Here is an 18,287-nt window from a genome sequence, read left to right as displayed (position 1 = left end):
CCTCCTTGGCATATCTGGTATATCCAGGGGTCCGTTTTTGCCCAATTCTCTATTTTGTATTGCTTATAGGAGTTATGAGATTGATCACTGTTGATCACCTTGACCTTTTATGACACAACCCCAAGAGAAGGTCTGAAACACTATATACTGATGCGCCTATCTTCGTTTTCAATCTTGATGTAAGTAAGTCCCTTAAAGATATTGAGAAACAACAAATTATAAAACTGAATGTCAAAATACCTGAGTAAGTGACACCCTGTACCGGGATGTTGATTGATTCTCTTAGTATTGGTTGGTGACACTACTTCATGAGTACCTTTGTCTTCGAACGTTGACAGTCGCTCAGCTGTTCCCGTAAATTCAACTACTTCATACCCCCGCCATTTCTTGATCACGAGTTTTTTCTATCTTTGCGGAAAGGGACGAGCGATGTTCCGATTGATAAAACAAGTGACCAAGGAGTGGTGGGATGGACACACTTACACCCACGCAAGTAATTACACATACCGCCTCCATTCTACCCAATGAAAAGTTCACATAAGATGGCTAGAAGTATACAAAAGTCAGTATAACTAAAACTACACTAAAGCTACAGACGTATGTTCACTGCAGATTACATGTTTATTGTATTGGGGTTGCTGATCAATGTTTTTATTGAGCAAATTAGGACACGTGTAATGGGCAGAACCACAGTCATTCAGGTATATTGACCAAGATAAGCAGGGATTCCTCTATCAGACTATTGATATTCAGCGGTTCTGGTACTAAAGTGCAGTACTATAGCTTATACAAGGAAAATTGTATTTTCAAAAATATCTTGCTATTCACCTTTTGAACTACCAAATGATTTCTGCAAAGTCTACCATAGGATCTCCATTGCTAATGATAATTTGCATATCTACAGGACACCACCAATCATCTTCAAAAATATGACTTGATGACTGCGTGAAATGCAAGAGGAGTTCTGGGAACCAGGTTTTTTATAGAAAAACGTTGATTTTCACCCCCATTTTCCCCAGGGTAAAATTGATAAATGTATTGCTTACAGATGTTTGAACATGGGTAGTGTTTTGTCTCATGATAAATGTATCGCATACAGATGTTTGAACACGGGTACTGTTTTTGTCTCGTGATAAATAACCGCTGCTGTCATCCGGACATATAATGATAAGAAAAGCGAGTGAGATGAGATACGTTTGAAGATAAATCGTTATCGTGATGACGGCATCAGCATGTATTCCCTGGTATGTAGTTCTCAATCAGATACATGACTATGCTTTTAAACCCGGGAGAAATTTGTCTTACATATTCTTTAAAACACTGCATGTAGTTGTCCATGGGGAATATCATCATATTCTTTATCACGAAAGTGACGTTTGCATTTATATAAAACGTTGTCATATAACGATGCAATCATTGACTTCTCAGTAGTCCTGAAGCATGATATCGAAAACAACCCCATTGTTCTGGTGCTTAAACTTTCTAAGTTTAAAACGTATTACATGAATTAGGTGAAGATGTGTGTGTTTGCTTGACATGTCAAGAAATTTAAAGACGGAACCACGTGATCGTATTGTATAAGCCCTAATCTGTAGACAATTTTTGTACAGTACTGTAGTTGCATTTTTATGGTTCCTCTGCTACTCTGATTTGATTTGTTGCATTGCTGTTAATGTAGTGTCATTATATGTCTACTTATACTGCGTGTATGTCATGTTAACAATCAGTAGGTATACCACGGTGGCCAACGTAAATATCGATATATATGGTTCGCGGTGGGTGGGACGGGTTAACAGGAGATGTTTACTCCTCTTAAGCACCTGGTCCAACCTCTGGTGATTCCACAGTTCTGCGTTTGCTCTATTCTCAATTTGTAATCTTTACAGGATAAATGAGATTGGCAATTGCTTCATTATCTTCACTTTTTCTTGAAAGTCCACCCTTGTGGAAATAAGTCGTGTATGTTTATTGCTTTAGAAAACATGTTATTCGTTTTGGCAAAACCATTTTGTCTTCTTTGCTTGATATCAAAAGTTTGTCCTAGACATACCGAAGCCTCATCATGGTCAAGATCATTCTCATCTCGTGGATTGATTATATAGCAATTTGTACCTGACTGAGTCAACATAATTCACACAAATAACAACTTCATAAATGTATCCAGTAAATGTTCTACAAAGCCCTTACCTTTGTTCATCGTGAAAATATTTACAGATGTGAAGGATAAACTTCAAACGTTCTGTGCGACTACATATGCCAGCAGTGGTGTAAATCAAATGTGGATTCTAAAAACTTCTAAATAACTTTTAGTAAACTTGAAATCACAAAACTTTTCTCAAATCAACAACATCAAAACGTATGACTTTTCAACTCTTTACACGACCATCCCTCACGATAAATTAAAGACTAGACTTTTTGGCATCATAGACAGTTGCTTCTTCAACAAAAATGGACAAGTAATCTGAAGTTGAAATAAAAATATGCTAGAGTTCCTTATTAACATTATCTTCGTGGTATTTGGTGTGATCAGGTCTTCCAACAATATGTTGGAATTCCCATGGGCACGAATTGTGTTCCTTTGTTAGCTGACCTGTTTCTATATTCATATGAAGTAGAATTAATTCAAAATCTTCTCTGTGAGAAGAAAACATATCTTGCTGTGGCCTTCAATTCAACTTTTAGATATATCGATGAAGTTTTGTCTATTAACAATGATATCTTTCATTCATTTGTCGATTCGATATATCCCAGTGAACTCGAAATAAAAGACATCAGAGAGTCGTCCACTGTTGCTTCATACTTAGACACTTCATTGAAAGTAGATATTAACGGCAAACTAACAACTCAACATTATGACAAACGGGATGATTTAGCATCTGACCCCTGGAAATACCAGAGGTGGGGTCAGGTGCCTAGGAAGAGTAAGCATCCCCTACAGACCGGTCCCACCCGTCGTTAGTCCTATATCTTGGTCAGGAAATCGGAGTTATCCGTAGTCAAAATCGGTGTGCCAAGAACGGCCTAACAATCGGTGTGTCCAGGGGTCCGTGTTTGCCCAACTATCTATGTTGCATTGCTTATAGGAGTTATGAGATTGATCACTGTTCGTTATCTTTACCTTTCATGAAACACATCAGACAGTGTTTAACCCAATGGTAGATTGTATTGGCAAACCAGATCGATATCGTGACAACGACCATAAAATTTGCGAAATGCTGACTTAAAACGACACTCTTGAAACCCCTGCACCATCAACTTGTTTGTCAGTAGCCGTAACGATTTAAAAAGTGAGCATAAGCAGAACAAGCTCTTGATAATGGAATATTGCTACATAAATATGGGAGGTTAACGATGGAGAAACTGAAATATTAAGATTTCACTAAAGATGCTTTATACCAAATTTGGGGAGCAATGAAAAGATGGTTATGAAGAGGCTGAATATATACAATTATAAATACAAACATTTAATCATAGAACAGTTTGGCCCCACCTTAGTATCAAAACCCCTACCCTGGTATCATGAGATTTACAAGTTTGATAACGAGCTACCTGTTTCTTTCAAACACTCATTTTTTTAAACGGTGTAAAACTACAACTAATCAATCATTTGATTTTGATTTAGTATCAATAATAGTGGAGATATTATATTTAACCCAATTCTTAAGTTTGGTAGAGAGTTTTATGCTTTATATAACTTTGCATCTAGTTTTTCGTACAGATGTGTGGTTGCAGAGATAAAAAATGTTTTGATATAGGTATATTTCGGACAATTATTAGCAGCCTATTGTCCCAAAAGTGCTTCATACTAAATTTGAAAAGAATTGGAATGGTAGTTATCAGGACGAAAAATATTTCATTGCTAACGTATAATGAACAGAGGACAATGTACATCGCCAATCTCTACCAAGCGTTATCGTCCCTTACCTTCACAGCTATGGTTGCAAGGAACGATAACTCTGGGTAAAGATTGGAACAGCGCACATATTTCCAAGAAATTATAGCCGAAAAATATCCGAAAGAAGAGGGGTAGTAGTCTTCATACTTCAAGTGTCTCTGATCACTATAGGACTCCTGCCTATACGCTTGATGTGATCACCATAAATCCTCCCCGATTGATCGCCTATAACACAGGGTCACCGCCCAGTATTCCGACGGCCAGATAGTCCGACGGGCCGGTATTCCGACGGTCCGATAGTCCGACGGGCCGGTATGTCAACAAGTAAGATGGCGTGGATAACTTAATGAGTTTGTATAATTTAATCATTAAATAATATAATAAAATGAATGTTGCTGGGTTTTTTCCCCAGTCAATACGATTATTTAGTCATCTTCAAAGTACAGTATTCACCTTGTCCTTTGGGCTTGGTGAATATAGTACTACTCAAGCGGCTTAATCACTGTATTGACCTAAAAACAGCACTATTTGTATAATTTTACATTTTTGATCAATATGTTAGTCACTGATATCTGTTAATTATATTGCAAAAAATTGCATAACAAGGGGAAATTTGGTTATAATTCTCATTTTTACTAAGAAATCGGAGAAATGGAAAGTTGTTTTAAAACAGCATTCCTCCTATGTTTCACACATCAGCTTATACCAAAGACATGTGTTTCAGTAAGAGGAATTCTGATAAGTTGGGTCTGGTAATAGTGGGGAGAATGATGTTCTACAGCGGAAAACCGAAAAGAGGGTCAATAAAAGTCTTACAAACATACAAATATTTACAGTATTAGCTGACATTATCTTAACATTTATGCTATAAACATTATAAATTTACTTTAAAAAAATCAAGATGGCGCTCGATAGGTAGGAGGTCGTTTTTCGTGAGCACAAAAGTTTGGAAAATTACGACTAAATAGTGAATATTATGGCAGTGTACTTCTAAGTAAGTGAGAAACAAACATTCTAACATCTAAAAGGAGTCTTTACATCGAGAAAAACTTGCAACCGTATTTTAAATACAGGATTATTCCAATTTCTGAGATTCGTGAGTACTATTTACGATTTACTACAGTGTAGTATAGTGCCTCGAAAAGTTTTTGTTGAGCGTCTCCTTTGTCGAACTTTTAAATTCAGGTGCGTTATTATGGCAAATACCAGAAAAGGATCGGAGAAAAACAAAACATTGTCCGACAAAAAAGATGATACTGCTGGATCAAGTGATCAAACGTTGGCAGCCATTAGGTCTGACTTAAATGAAATTAAAGAAAACTTACAAAAAACAGTGAAAACATGTGAACTTGAATCCATGGTAACAAATATTGTAACAGGTGTCCTTAAAAGGTATGAGAAAAAGGCAGAAAAACGTGAAACACAGTTAAAACAAAAAATAGACAGGCTTACAACGGACGTTGATAAACTAACGATGGAAAACGAAACCCTATGGAAAAACATTTGTGAGGAAAATAAAACTACCAGGGATGTACAAAAAGAAATGAATGAAATCCGTTATTTAGCGACATTTTCCACAGTGAAATCGAATTACAATGAACAGAACAGTCGAAAAAATAGCATCAAAATATATGGCATCCCAGAAACAAAAGGAGAAAACATCGTAGATGTAGTAAAATCTACATTGAAAAAGAATGGGGGTGTGAAAAGTGACCATCGAGACATTGAGGTGGTGCACCGCATTCCAGGATCCAGACCAAACGCACCAAGACCAATCCTAATGATGATGAGAAACAACGACAAAAAGGCAAACATAATGCGTTACAGATCTGCTGTGAAGGACTCGCCGGGTAATGTTCGTCTCGGGGACGACGTCACCAAGGTGAACAGAGAATTGATTGTTTGCCTTTTAGACCATGAGAGCATAGCATCTGCTTGGTACTTTAATGGCTCTGTCTATGGTAACGTCAAAGGAAAGCGAGTGAAGTTTGATATACTCGATAACATTGATTTCAAAGTGAAAAAAATTCCGGGAATAAAAATTCCGTCCGCTATCGATTTAGACTTTAGTGTTTATTTATTTTACTTCCGGTGTCATAGCGAAAAATTATTTTGGACATCTGGTTACAGACTACTGATTTGAGCCCTATTTCATTGACCACGCAAGTAGTGCCTGTTTATAAATAGAGGTTTTTTCTTAAAAATTCTTGGGGATGTATGTGGGGTGGATTTGTGTTATTATAGGGCATAGATGGAAAGAAGAGGGTCTGAAAAAAATTGAAAACTTCTAATAATGGGAAATTCTGCTCTTAAGTGTGTAGTAGGAAGGGTGTAAATAGGCCATTGTTTACCTGCTTCTCAAAGGGAAAGGGAAATATGCAGGGTAGGGGTTACTTGCGGTGTCATAACAGGACTTGTGTGCGGTGGATTTTCCTGAGATTCACAAATATTTTTGGACTTGAATTGTTCTAAGTCTGTACCAAGTTTCAGGTAAGTTGAGGCGGTGGAATTTTTTATATTAATTTTTATGTTATAAAGGAATGTATAGCAAAATAATTGGTAGTCTGTGTCCATCTGTCATCCAAAGAAAGTGACTCTCACGTTCCACAGCTTGATTTTTCAGTTAGATTTTGTTTTTATTGACAACTGGTAATCTAATTTAACTGCATTGATTATTATTAAATTATCATTAATATGTTTTACGGCGTTACCGTGTTTGAGGGCAAAGCAAAAAAGTTTTGGCATTAGTATCTATATCCAAAATAGAACAAAAACAACCCAAAATTAGCACGCGGACGGAGCTGTATCAAAGAATCCTAATTTTGGACATTTGATCCGCCTATATATTGAACGCGGGAAATATAACGCAATCGATGTAAACAGTACATTGTGACGTCATATTCAGCGTCGTTATTTAGCAAATTTACAAACATAGCGTTTGAACCACAACAAAAAACATGGCGTTAATCGTGGAGTGATTATATATGACTAGGAAAATAAGATTTACATGCTTTTACGGATTTTATGTAACATCTCAGAACGACGTGAACTAGGGTAGACGAGATTCAAAATGGAGAAATGCATGTCCACGCGCTAATATTCGAATCGACGCCATTAGGTACCAAACTTTTCAAGTTCCATAGGTATGGTTTAATTTTTCATTATTTTCCTATATTTTCCTTTTAAACATGTATATACGTGTTCCCTATAGGGAGAGTTCCGCTCTCACGGCCCTTCGGGCCGTGAGAGGGCTTCGCCCTCTATTAATTATTATTAAAGAGCTTGTTCTGCGTATAGTCAGTTTTTAAATCGAGGTAAGCTACTGACAAACAAGTTGATGGTACAGGGGTTTCAACAGTCTCGATTGAAGTCAACATTTCGCAAATTTTATGGTCGTTAATATGTTTTACGGCGTGACCGTGTTTGAGGGCGAAGCAAAAAAGTTTTGGCATTAGTATCTATATCCAAAACAGGACAAAAATAACCCAAAGTTAGCACGAGGACAGAGCTGTATCAAAGCATCCTAATTTTGGACATTTGATCCGCCTATATATTGAACGCGGGAAATATAACGCAATCGATGTAAACAGTACATTGTGACGTCATATTCAGCGTCGTTATTTAGCAAATTTACAAACATAGCGTTTGAACCACAACAAAAAACAGGGCGTTAATCGTGAAGTGATTATATATGATTAAGAAAATAAGATTTACATGCTTTTACGGATTTTATGTAACATCTCAGAACGACGTGAACTAGGGTAGACGAGATTCAAAATGTAGAAATACATGTCCACGCGATAGTATTCGAATCGACGCCATTGGTACCAAACTTTTCAAGTTCCATAGGTATGGTTTAATTTTTCATTATTTTCCTATATTTTCCTTTTAAACATGTATATACGTGTTACCTATAGGGAGAGCTCCGCTCTCACGGCCCGAAGGGCCGTGAGAGGGCTTCGCCCTTTATAACGATCTAGTTCGTCAATACAACCTCGCATTGGGTTAAATGTTGTCCGAGGTGTTTCATACCGATTGTTAAGCCGTTCTTGGCACACTGATTTTGAGTGCGGATAACTCCGTTTACCTGATCAGGATATAGGTCTCACGGCGGGTGTGACCGGTCAACAGGGGATGCTTACTCCTCCTAAGCACCTGATCCCACCTCTGGTGTGTCCAGGGGTCCGTGTTTGCCCAACTATCTATTTTGTATTGCTAATAGGAGTTATGAGATTGATCACTGTTCGTTATCTTCACCTTGCATCAATAACTACATATTTTGCATGTACTTCATCAGTTAGCAGTTTTAATTTCCATAAATACCGGGTTTCTCTGATTTAGTTCACACTTGAATGATTTTCGTCAGAAATTGATTGTCTGATTTATAATCAGGCCGCGTCGATTTTGGCAGTTTCTGGTAATTTCCATAAAATAATGCCCGACATGAATAAATTTTAACTCTATTAATTAAAATTTTCGGTGATGGTCAACATGTCGGACTATTTGCCCGCCGGACTATCGGAATACTGGGCTTGAACTATAATACAGACGCATCACTATAGGGCCTCCACTTGAATAATTATGATAGGGCCCCGCCTATACACATATACACTCTTCGGCTCCCGCCAGACTGATTGCCCCCTGACTGATCACAATATGACTCTCACATACAGACACGGACTGACCACTATAGGAGTCCCACATACAGACACGGACTGACCACAATAGGAGTCCCACATACAGACACGGACTGACCACAATAGGACTCCCACATACAGACACGGATTGATCACTATAGGACTCCCACATACAGACACGGACTGACCACAATAGGACTCCCACATATAGACACGGACTGACCACAATAGGACTCCCACATACAGACACGGACTGACCATTATAGGACTCCCACATACAGACACGGACTGACCATTATAGGACTCCCACATACAGACACGGACTGACCATTATAGGACTCCCACATACAGACTCGGAATGACCATTATAGGACTCCCACATACAATGACTGACCACTATAGGACTCTCATATACAATGACTGACCACTATAGGACTCCCACATACAGACACGGACTGACCATTATAGGACTCCCACATACAGACACGGACTGACCACTATAGGACTCCCACATACAGACACGGACTGACCATTATAGGACTCCCACATACAGACTCGGACTGACCATTATAGGACTCCCACATACACACAATGACTGACCATTATAGGACTCCCACATACAGACAATGACTGACCACTATAGGACTCCCACATACAGACACGGACTGACCACTATAGGACTCCCACATACAGACAATGACTGACCACTATAAGACTCCCACATACAGACACGGACTGATCATTGTATATACCCTCTACTGATTACATTAGGGCTCCATCCTATAGCATGGGTAATCTCAATAGGATCCCCGCCTATAGACAGAGACTGGTCAATAGAGGGTCCTGCCTATAGAACGGACTGATCAATAAAGGGTTCCGGCTATAGAACGGGCTGATCAATAAAGGGTTCCGGCTATAGAACGGATTGATCAATAAAGGGTTCCGGCTATAGAACGTACTGACCAATAGAGGGTCCCGCCCATAGAACGGACTGATTAATATAGAGCTCTGCCTATAGGCGAGACCCAAATTAAAAGTTATACCGGGTAATTTTAGTCGGCATGAAATATATGCATGCATTTCTATTTCACCATTAGTATTTACCAAAACAAAGAGACTGCAACTTATATTCAGTACAGTTTTTACATTTCCTGTATATCCCAACGTAAGGCACTAACGCTACGGGGGGCTACTGACATGAAAGTCAGGGTTTCCCCTCTCTTCATTTTGTGTTCCTTATAGGAGTTATGAGATGGATCACGATGTCATATTAGGCTTTCTCTCAATGATTTACTGTCCTATCTCCTTCACATTTCTAAACGTGGTAATTCTTAGAATATACTTTATTCTCTTTTAGTAATTACATGAATCTATGCATGGTTTATATAGTAAAACAATGATAACCGCGATAGCATGAAATGATACAAACTGCTGTAGTGGTATTTTGTTTAAAATGAATGTACATATCTTTTACGAAGATTTGACATTAAATTGGCAAGGTTACTAACAGTACGCTAGGTTACCAACAGTAACCTGTATGTATATCTTATAATACACTAGGTAACGGTAAACTGTATGTATATCTTATAATACACTAGGTAACGGTAAACTGTATGTATATCTTATAATACACTAGGTAACGGTAAACTGTATGTATATCTTATAATACACTAGGTAACAGTAAACTGTATGTATATCTTATAATACAATAGGTAACAGTAAACTGTATGTATATCTTATAATACACTAGGTAACAGTAAACTGTATGTATATCTTATAATACACTAGGTAACAGTAAACTGTACGTATATCTTATAATACACTAGGTAACAGTAAACTGTATGTATATCTTATAATACACTAGGTAACAGTAAACTGTATGTATATCTAATTATACACTAGGTAACAGTAAACTGTATGTATATCTTATAATACACTAGGTAACAGTAAACTGTGTGTATATCTTATAATACACTAGGTAACAGTAAACTGTATGTATATCTTATAATATACTAGGTTACTAACGGCATACAATGATACATATATCTGTATCAATAGTAGGATACATTAACTTTACGACATATACTGGTACACTTTCACACTTCCGCTTTCTACCAGCCACAGGTTGTCGGACTGGTCAACAGATATCCCCGACGGACATGATATCCGGTCATTCTGTGTCAGGATATAGGCGATGAAATCCCCGTTCTGGCTGATAAGATGCACGACATGGTTAAAACCGTCTGAGATGAGAATATGACCCAGACTGTCGGTGGCCAGACCGTGTACCTTAAACCAATCAAACTTCTGAGTCCCACCTAGCCCGTTATAATCAAAGCGAGCATTCCCAGACTTGCTACATACTACCACTTTATCAATAGCATGTTTATATCTATGACCAATACAGAGATCACCATTCACATTCTCACAAATAGGCCACTCTTCTTCCAGTATTTTACAATGTCGTTGACATTCACAATGTTCTCGACAGATTTTGAACTCCTGGATCTTCTCACCGCTGCTGCTGTACCGGACTATTGTAACTGTAGCTACAGAACCAAATATTACACCTAAATAGTGAATTTTACACCCATACACACAGAACAGGATTCCTCCCGAACTGATACAACACAGACCTATAGGTTGGCCGGTTGTGTTTACAAGTTTAATTGTCTGTTTATTGGGAAACACTTGGTAGATGGCACGATCACCACAGACAGAGTAAATCACACTCCCATCCTTCATCACAGCCAGGCCAGACGGTTCTCCAGAAGTAGCTATCATGTCTAGATGTGACATTGACCTGTCTGTTGAACTAATTAAATATATTCCATAGGTACTCCCACTGATACACGCTCTTTCATTACCAACGCACGCCACATGACGTAACTCTCTCTTATCAATTTATATTTCACTTCGCTTGATTGGTCGTCGTAATAATGTTTTGGGCAACAATGTACTTTTTGAGGACACCGTGACTAATTTGGGTTTTCCCTTTTTCTTTACCTTTCCTTCAGCTTTTTCTTCACCTATTTCTTCATCTTACTTCACTGGTAACTTTTGGGTATCTGGGATATCCTTCTTTTTTGTCTGTGTGTCTTGTATCTTATCATCTGCCTTCACTTGCGTAAGCTGACTTTTGGTCATTTGTCCAAACTGTTTCTGGTTCCGAGTTTTGTCAAACTGGCCGGTCGTGAACGTGGGATCAGTAGTTACAATTTTGTCTGGAGATTTTAACTGCTTGACCACATCAGGGTTTTGTTTCCGGTACAGGATGAGGTCAGCAGGAGGACTTGACTCTGTAAGGTCTTCTAGTTTCTCAATGACATGTTCTAGGTTCTGTTTATATTCTTCTAACTCGGCTTTATGTTGTAATAATTTGTTGAGATTTTTCATTTTGTCTGACTTAGACTCATCTAGAGCTTCATTCAAAATGGCGCTGATATGATCTATAAAATCCTTGGCTTGTTTCTTCATCGCTTTCTCCATATCTTCATGGCAAGTATTTATCCGTAATTCTCCATTTTCGACATCTTTAATTCTTTGTATGACATCTGTCCTCTTTTGTGTTTTCATTTCAGACAGTTCTGTTATGGCTATGGCCTTTTGTTTCTCGTACATATCCTGCATTTTCCCGATATCATGTTTATTGTGAATTTCTTGAATGCACAAAATACAGACCGGTACTTGACAGTCTTCACAGGAAGCATCATATGATTTGGACGGGTGACTTTCACACATTCTGACCATGTCTGTGGGGTGGAGTCTCTCGGAAATAGGGATGATGTTGTGTCCCGAGGGAACCTTGCTTTTAAGGTGAAAGGTTTTACAGCGAGGACAAAGTTCATCTCCACAGGGAACACAGTGGAATAGAGCCGGTTCCTCCTCACAGTACTGACATCGAATGGCGTCCTGGGCCTGAGACCGAGCCATCACAACTGCGTCTGAAATGAATAAAAAGGTTCGTTAAAGCAATGGAACTCAAAAATAGGTGTTGACGCAGAGTCGTCTTGTGTGCAGATGATTATCATTTTCAGTTTCTACAATTATGAAATACTGCTAGCAAATATATATATATATATATATATATATATATATATATATATATATATATATATATATATATATTGTTTTATGTGTTAATACAAGACATATTACACTACAATAGATACAGTCTGCGTATTTAGTTCTATATTGATGGTTAATGAACCAATGAAAGGTGAAGATAACGAACAGTGATCCATCTCATATACAGGTAAACTTCGTTATCTCGAACTTGTTAGGACTGAAGAAAAACTTCGAGATATCCAAGGGTTCGAGAAATAGGTCAATGAAATTGACACCATTATTGTAATATTTTATGCTGTTCTATTTCACAGGTAAATAAACACTTCAAACGGTAAAAGTTTTACTTTGAAATTAGAGATTTTATAAAATGTGTCTATTTGCATTTGTATGTAAGTGGTATGATAGTTGGATCTGTAATAGTATGTGTAAGCGAGTATTACGAGTAATCATGCAAGAAAATTGTTTAAATCAGCTGATATGAAACATAAGAAGTTTGGAACAGAAGATGCATGTATATTGAATATCTATTACTTTATTTGATACTGGAAAGCTTACATTTTACGAATTTCTGTTGTTTTTCATAGCAATAATTGCCGTTATCACGTTCAGTTCAGTATTTCTGATACCCGGATTTGTGTTACGCTTTGTAAATGATAAACCGATCACTGTAATAATTATGGAGACGGGAAATATTGTTGTACAGTAATTTATGGACATTGTTAATAAATGTAAATAAAAGTATGAAGTTGTTTCGATTGTATGAACTTTGTTTCCTTTTTGCACCACTGCCAGAAAATCCAACTATCCCCGGGGTGGATATTAGGTCCTTCGATAGATTGTTTATCAGACATTGACAAGATTTTGAATTTGGTGCTGATATTCATAATAAAAAGTGTCCTTAATTGTTTGGTTTCTTGGTGTCCATATTAATTTGATGTGTCCAGTGTTTTCTTTGATCTATAATAGTATGTGTAAGCGAGTATTAGAGTAATCATGCAAGAAAATTGTTTAAATCAGCTGATATAAAACATAATAAGTTTGGGACAGAAGATGCGTAGATGGATAAGCTTGTTAAGGAAAAAAATACAAAAACTTGTGAATGCTAGCATTAACAAAACATTACAGGGAAGTACATTGTAAAATGAAAAAAACAAAACAAATAAAAACAACCCCAGGGAATATTGGAAGATTATTAATACTATATTTGTAGTACAACACATAGGAATTCAGGTATAGATATTGATGCTCTGACTTTTTAAAGGAATTGAATCAAGGGGAACATTTGTTGCAAATTTGCCTACCAATATTAACCTTGATGGTGTAAGTGAAATATTGAATATGCCAATATGTGAGGAATAAATGGTAAAGGCTATTAAGGATTTAAAGTGTAATGAGGCTTGTGTAGAGGATCAAACTGTCAATGAGTAAAGTAAGCACTCTGCCAGTAAAACCTGTGAATGTTTATGTCCAGTTTTTTAACAATGTTTGTGATACAGGTATTTTACGTGATGTCTGGCTTAAGGGTAATATATTTCCTATTTATAAGAATAAAGGATCTTCAGGAGATCCCAAAAAAAACCTATAGGTCTATTACTATTGTTTACTTCTATATCAAACACAAGGTTGTCAAATTATTCCAGTGAGGTGACCTTGATATATGAAAATCAAGCTGGTTTTAGAAAAGACTATTCTACTATAGACCATATATGTTACATGTAATTGACTACTTTATCTGTAATAGAAAAAAGAAACTTTTTTGTGCTTTCGTTGATTTTGAAAAAGCTTTTGATAAGGTTTGGAGAGATGTGGCATAAGATACTACATCTGATGAATAATATTATAGGTGTACACCTTAATCTATAATATGTATCAATGCATTAAGTCACGAATTGTCCATGATAACAAATTGTCAGATTATTGTATGTGTATCAATCAATGGCCTTCGTCGAGGCGAAAACTTGTCACCATTTCCATTTTCATTGTATTTTGAACAATGTGGAGGAATTTTTCGTAATGAATGATATCATAGGTTTAGAAAATTTAAGTAATGATGTTAGGGATACACTGGGCATTTACTTTAAACTTTTTATTCCGTTATACACGGATGATACAATGTTGGTTTGGAGACTCAAGATTAATTACAGACGGATCTAAATATTTTCAGTGAGTATTGTAAAATATGGAAACTAAAGGTAAATGCTGAAAAGGCAAAAGTAGTTATATTTTCAAAAGGAAGGTACCAAATTGTAATTTCAAATATGATTCCCATGATGTAAAGGTATTTGATTAATTATTGTATCTTGGTTTCTAATAGAAACGGTGTTAAAAGAAATGCTAATAAAGGATGAAAGGTTGTTCATGACATTTTAAAGAAGGGAAGATTACATATACTATCGTAAAGCTGTCAGTGTGGTCTTTATTGTAGCATTGTAAACCCGATTTTATTGTAGGGGTGTGAAGTTTGGGGTACTGGTACTAGTATTTTTAAAGAGTTGGTCCCCGAAAATTGTTTTGACATCCATTTTAGACAGGAATACCTCCTCCACTTCGGCAGATAGAATTTTGGCAATACCACGACAGGTCATCTCGCCCATGCTCTGTGACCTCAACAACTTTTAGGGACACCCTGTAGTTCTGGTGACAATCTATTGGTCTCTCCTGCAGATCCAATGGAGTGTTGTCCATAAAACAAAGCGTCAGCATGTTAATTCCATCAGTCTCCATCTGGAAGAGGAACAAACACTGAAAATTAATTATGACCCTAAAAAAACCAAGAGGCTAAAATGCCAGAACGGTCACTTGAGTAACAAGTGACAATTCTCCAATGGACAGCTCATACAAACAAAGTGTTTAAAATAATTGTTTAAAATCAAAATAAATTGTCCTTAGCTTTCCCAATTCAGTTTTTAAATGTCCAATAGTAAATGAGCGTTTCACAAAATTCATGTGCTGCATTTTTACTAAACAACTGTCTAGCCTGTAATTACAGCCAGGATTGTTAATTGTTGTATATTTACACGCTCCATAACCATGGACCACATTGCTCACTTGAGTCACCTTTGACCTGTTGTTTTTCTAAAATCTTTAATCCCATAAAAAATCTTAGCCCCATATCATGGCTTCCAACCTAACCTCAAAGGTCACAACATAACTGTGAAACAAGTTCAAAATGTCAAGGACCATGGTAAAGATTGAAATGTAAGGTTTTGTTATAAGGAATCTATATACAAATTTTGAAAGCTAGCCCTTTATACCTTAGATAGTTCAGGAGATGTTGTCTATCTTGTAGGGTTTTCTTAAGGTAGAGACCGATAGCAACCACGTGATCAGTAAAAATCGTGTATTTTCACCTGAAATTATTTTTCGGAATTCCGTACATCACCATAGAGTAGTTGAAAAACAAAATGGGGATCCGAAAGTACAAGTTGTTGCTGTGACTGAATCGATGATTGAGAGGGTCGTCTCGACGAAAGATAGAGAAATTTGGCCATAGTTTAGATTAGGAATACGTCAATGTAACCCACTTTTCCTCTGCTATTTCACAACGCGATTTTATAATAACATCTATAAACGCACAACTTGGAGCCGTTTCATTTTTTGTGTATTTATGTATTCCATATGTGCCCAAAATATAACTCCTGCATGTGCATGTAATTGTAAATGGATGTCATTTATATGCCAGATTTGAAAAAAAAAAATAGGGCTCTCACAAGTTTGAGGGGGGGGGGGGGGGGTGAGAGAGAGAATTGTTGCACTAAAATTTTATAGTACTTATAGTATCTTGAAATTTCATTGACCTAAGAGATATTTCAAATCTGGGGTTTCATGTTTCATACAAGCATGTAGGTCTACAAAACTTTATTTAAAATATTTGTAAAATTACAAGCCTCCCCTCCCCCCTCCTGGGCAAATAAATGTATTGTATGAAAATAAGATATGTATGTCCTTCTCTTGACCCACACTCCGTAAAGGAGACAGGTCTGATAAATCTAGAGTTGACTTGTTTTGATATTATTAGAATGAACTGGCAGTTTGTGAAAACAAATCTGTCATCTCATATTGAAATATGATAATTATGATGTTTATTCACCTCATTAAGGACCCGGAGGTGGGAGGGTATGTACAGTTTAAATAGAAGGTAACTATAACAATATGAAATAAATAACAATCATGCAGATGTACTACTACTGCAAGAGTTCACATTGCTGCACTGCACACATTTAACATACATGTAGTGTTACATATGTAATACTGATTTTAGACAAGATTTTAAAAATTAACATAATAAAATACATGTTATTCGTGTAATTTTCAATATATCAGCATTTAAAAGTTCACTGAACATGCATTGAGACACACAATTTTAAGATGGACATTGTCTGACACAGTATAATTAATGATTAATACTGACTGTACAAATATTAATTATAATGATTTTTTTCTAAGCATCATCCTAAGGACCAGTGCAAGTTGAAATGGGCTTCCAGCCAACAACGTCTACAGCAATTTGCCATGAAAATCAGCAAGAAAGGTACAATATTTTCTATCTTAGTAAGATAGAATTTTTCAATTGAGCACCAGGCATTTATAAAGACAATTCTTAGTATATTAGATATTCATCTTTTTTTCAATATTTGAATATACAGAATATATTTTTTATAACAGGTACTTCATTTACATTGATGATGTCATATCCCTTGGACCCTAAAACTTTACAGGTTACGGAGAAAATTCAAGAACTTCTGCAAAATGTGGGACTTGGATAGAATCAATAATGTATTTGTGAGACCAGAGCAATGGATATATTATGTAACATACCAAAGTGTGAATGTAATGGAAAACAAGTATATGTACTCATGTATTATATATCTTTTTTAAAGACAATAATATTGTTTAAATATAGAGGAAGTGTCATTGTTGATTATTCCAAGTTTTTGATATATGAAAATCAGTAAACATTTCTAAATGAAAATAAAATACCAATTTTATAGCTTTAATAAATGTGTTTGAATTTCTCATTTTCTACCCCCCCCCCCCCCCCCCCACCCCCTTACACACACACAGTGCATATATACTGTGAATGCAATATGCATGCATTCTAAGTTCTCCAAGAGAGATTTTGTTTCAGTGTGAGACTACAAGTAGGACTCATAAACTTATGAAGAGACATATATATTTGTGAGACCAAGATAGCTGATATGAAGCTTGAGATCAATGGGTCGAGCCACGGTGGTGGTCTAGAGGTTAGAGCGTTCGCCCCGCATGCAGAAGGCCAGGGTTCGAATCCCGGCCGCGACATACCTGAGTTGTTGAAACAAGTAGTGACAGTTCCATTGCCAAACACTCAGCAACTTGGTAACGTCTCCATATGAGTAAAAAATTCTCGAGAGAGACGTTAAACAAGATACAATCAATCAATCCATGGGTCGATTGGGTGGAAATCTTTCCATTGATATTAAATATAAAGTTGTTATTTAAACATATTTGGTGCACTATGCTGTATAATCATATCAATTTCTTATAATATGTATAATAGGTAATCGTGTCTGGTTATTATCAAAAAATGTATGAAAAATAACTAAATATTAATGCAATCATTGTGAGTGCAAAAAGGTCAACTGCAAGAGCACATACATAAATGCATTGGCGGATATAAGGGGTGGGGAGGGGGAGCCCCCCTAAAATTT

The 18,287-nt window shown here is 36.6% G+C and overlaps 2 protein-coding genes across 2 annotated transcripts in view; both read right to left on the bottom strand.

The window, feature by feature from the left end:
* Positions 1 to 10,605: 10,605 nt before the first annotated feature.
* On the bottom strand, positions 10,606 to 11,316 carry LOC125656364 (uncharacterized). The gene has a single exon (XM_048886972.2). The coding sequence runs from the start codon at positions 11,314 to 11,316 to the stop codon at positions 10,606 to 10,608; it is 711 nt and encodes a 236-aa protein (XP_048742929.2).
* A 243-nt stretch (positions 11,317 to 11,559) lies between these two features.
* LOC125653289 (E3 ubiquitin-protein ligase TRIM71-like) overlaps positions 11,560 to 18,287 on the bottom strand; it is a 10,966-nt gene continuing 4,238 nt past the window's right edge. Inside the window, exons 2-3 of the mRNA XM_056145140.1 lie at positions 15,138 to 15,324; positions 11,560 to 12,476 (exon numbers count right to left, since the gene is read on the bottom strand). Coding sequence (XP_056001115.1) covers positions 11,575 to 12,476; positions 15,138 to 15,324 — 1,089 coding nt within the window. The 3' untranslated portion in view covers positions 11,560 to 11,574. The remainder of the gene's footprint in view (positions 12,477 to 15,137; positions 15,325 to 18,287) is intronic.

Source organism: Ostrea edulis, chromosome 7, assembly GCF_947568905.1.
Source record: "Ostrea edulis chromosome 7, xbOstEdul1.1, whole genome shotgun sequence".
NCBI classification, from domain to species: Eukaryota; Metazoa; Mollusca; class Bivalvia; order Ostreida; family Ostreidae; genus Ostrea; species Ostrea edulis.
The sequence above is the reverse complement of the archived record's forward strand: the minus strand, read 5'-3'. Positions and strand labels throughout refer to the sequence as shown.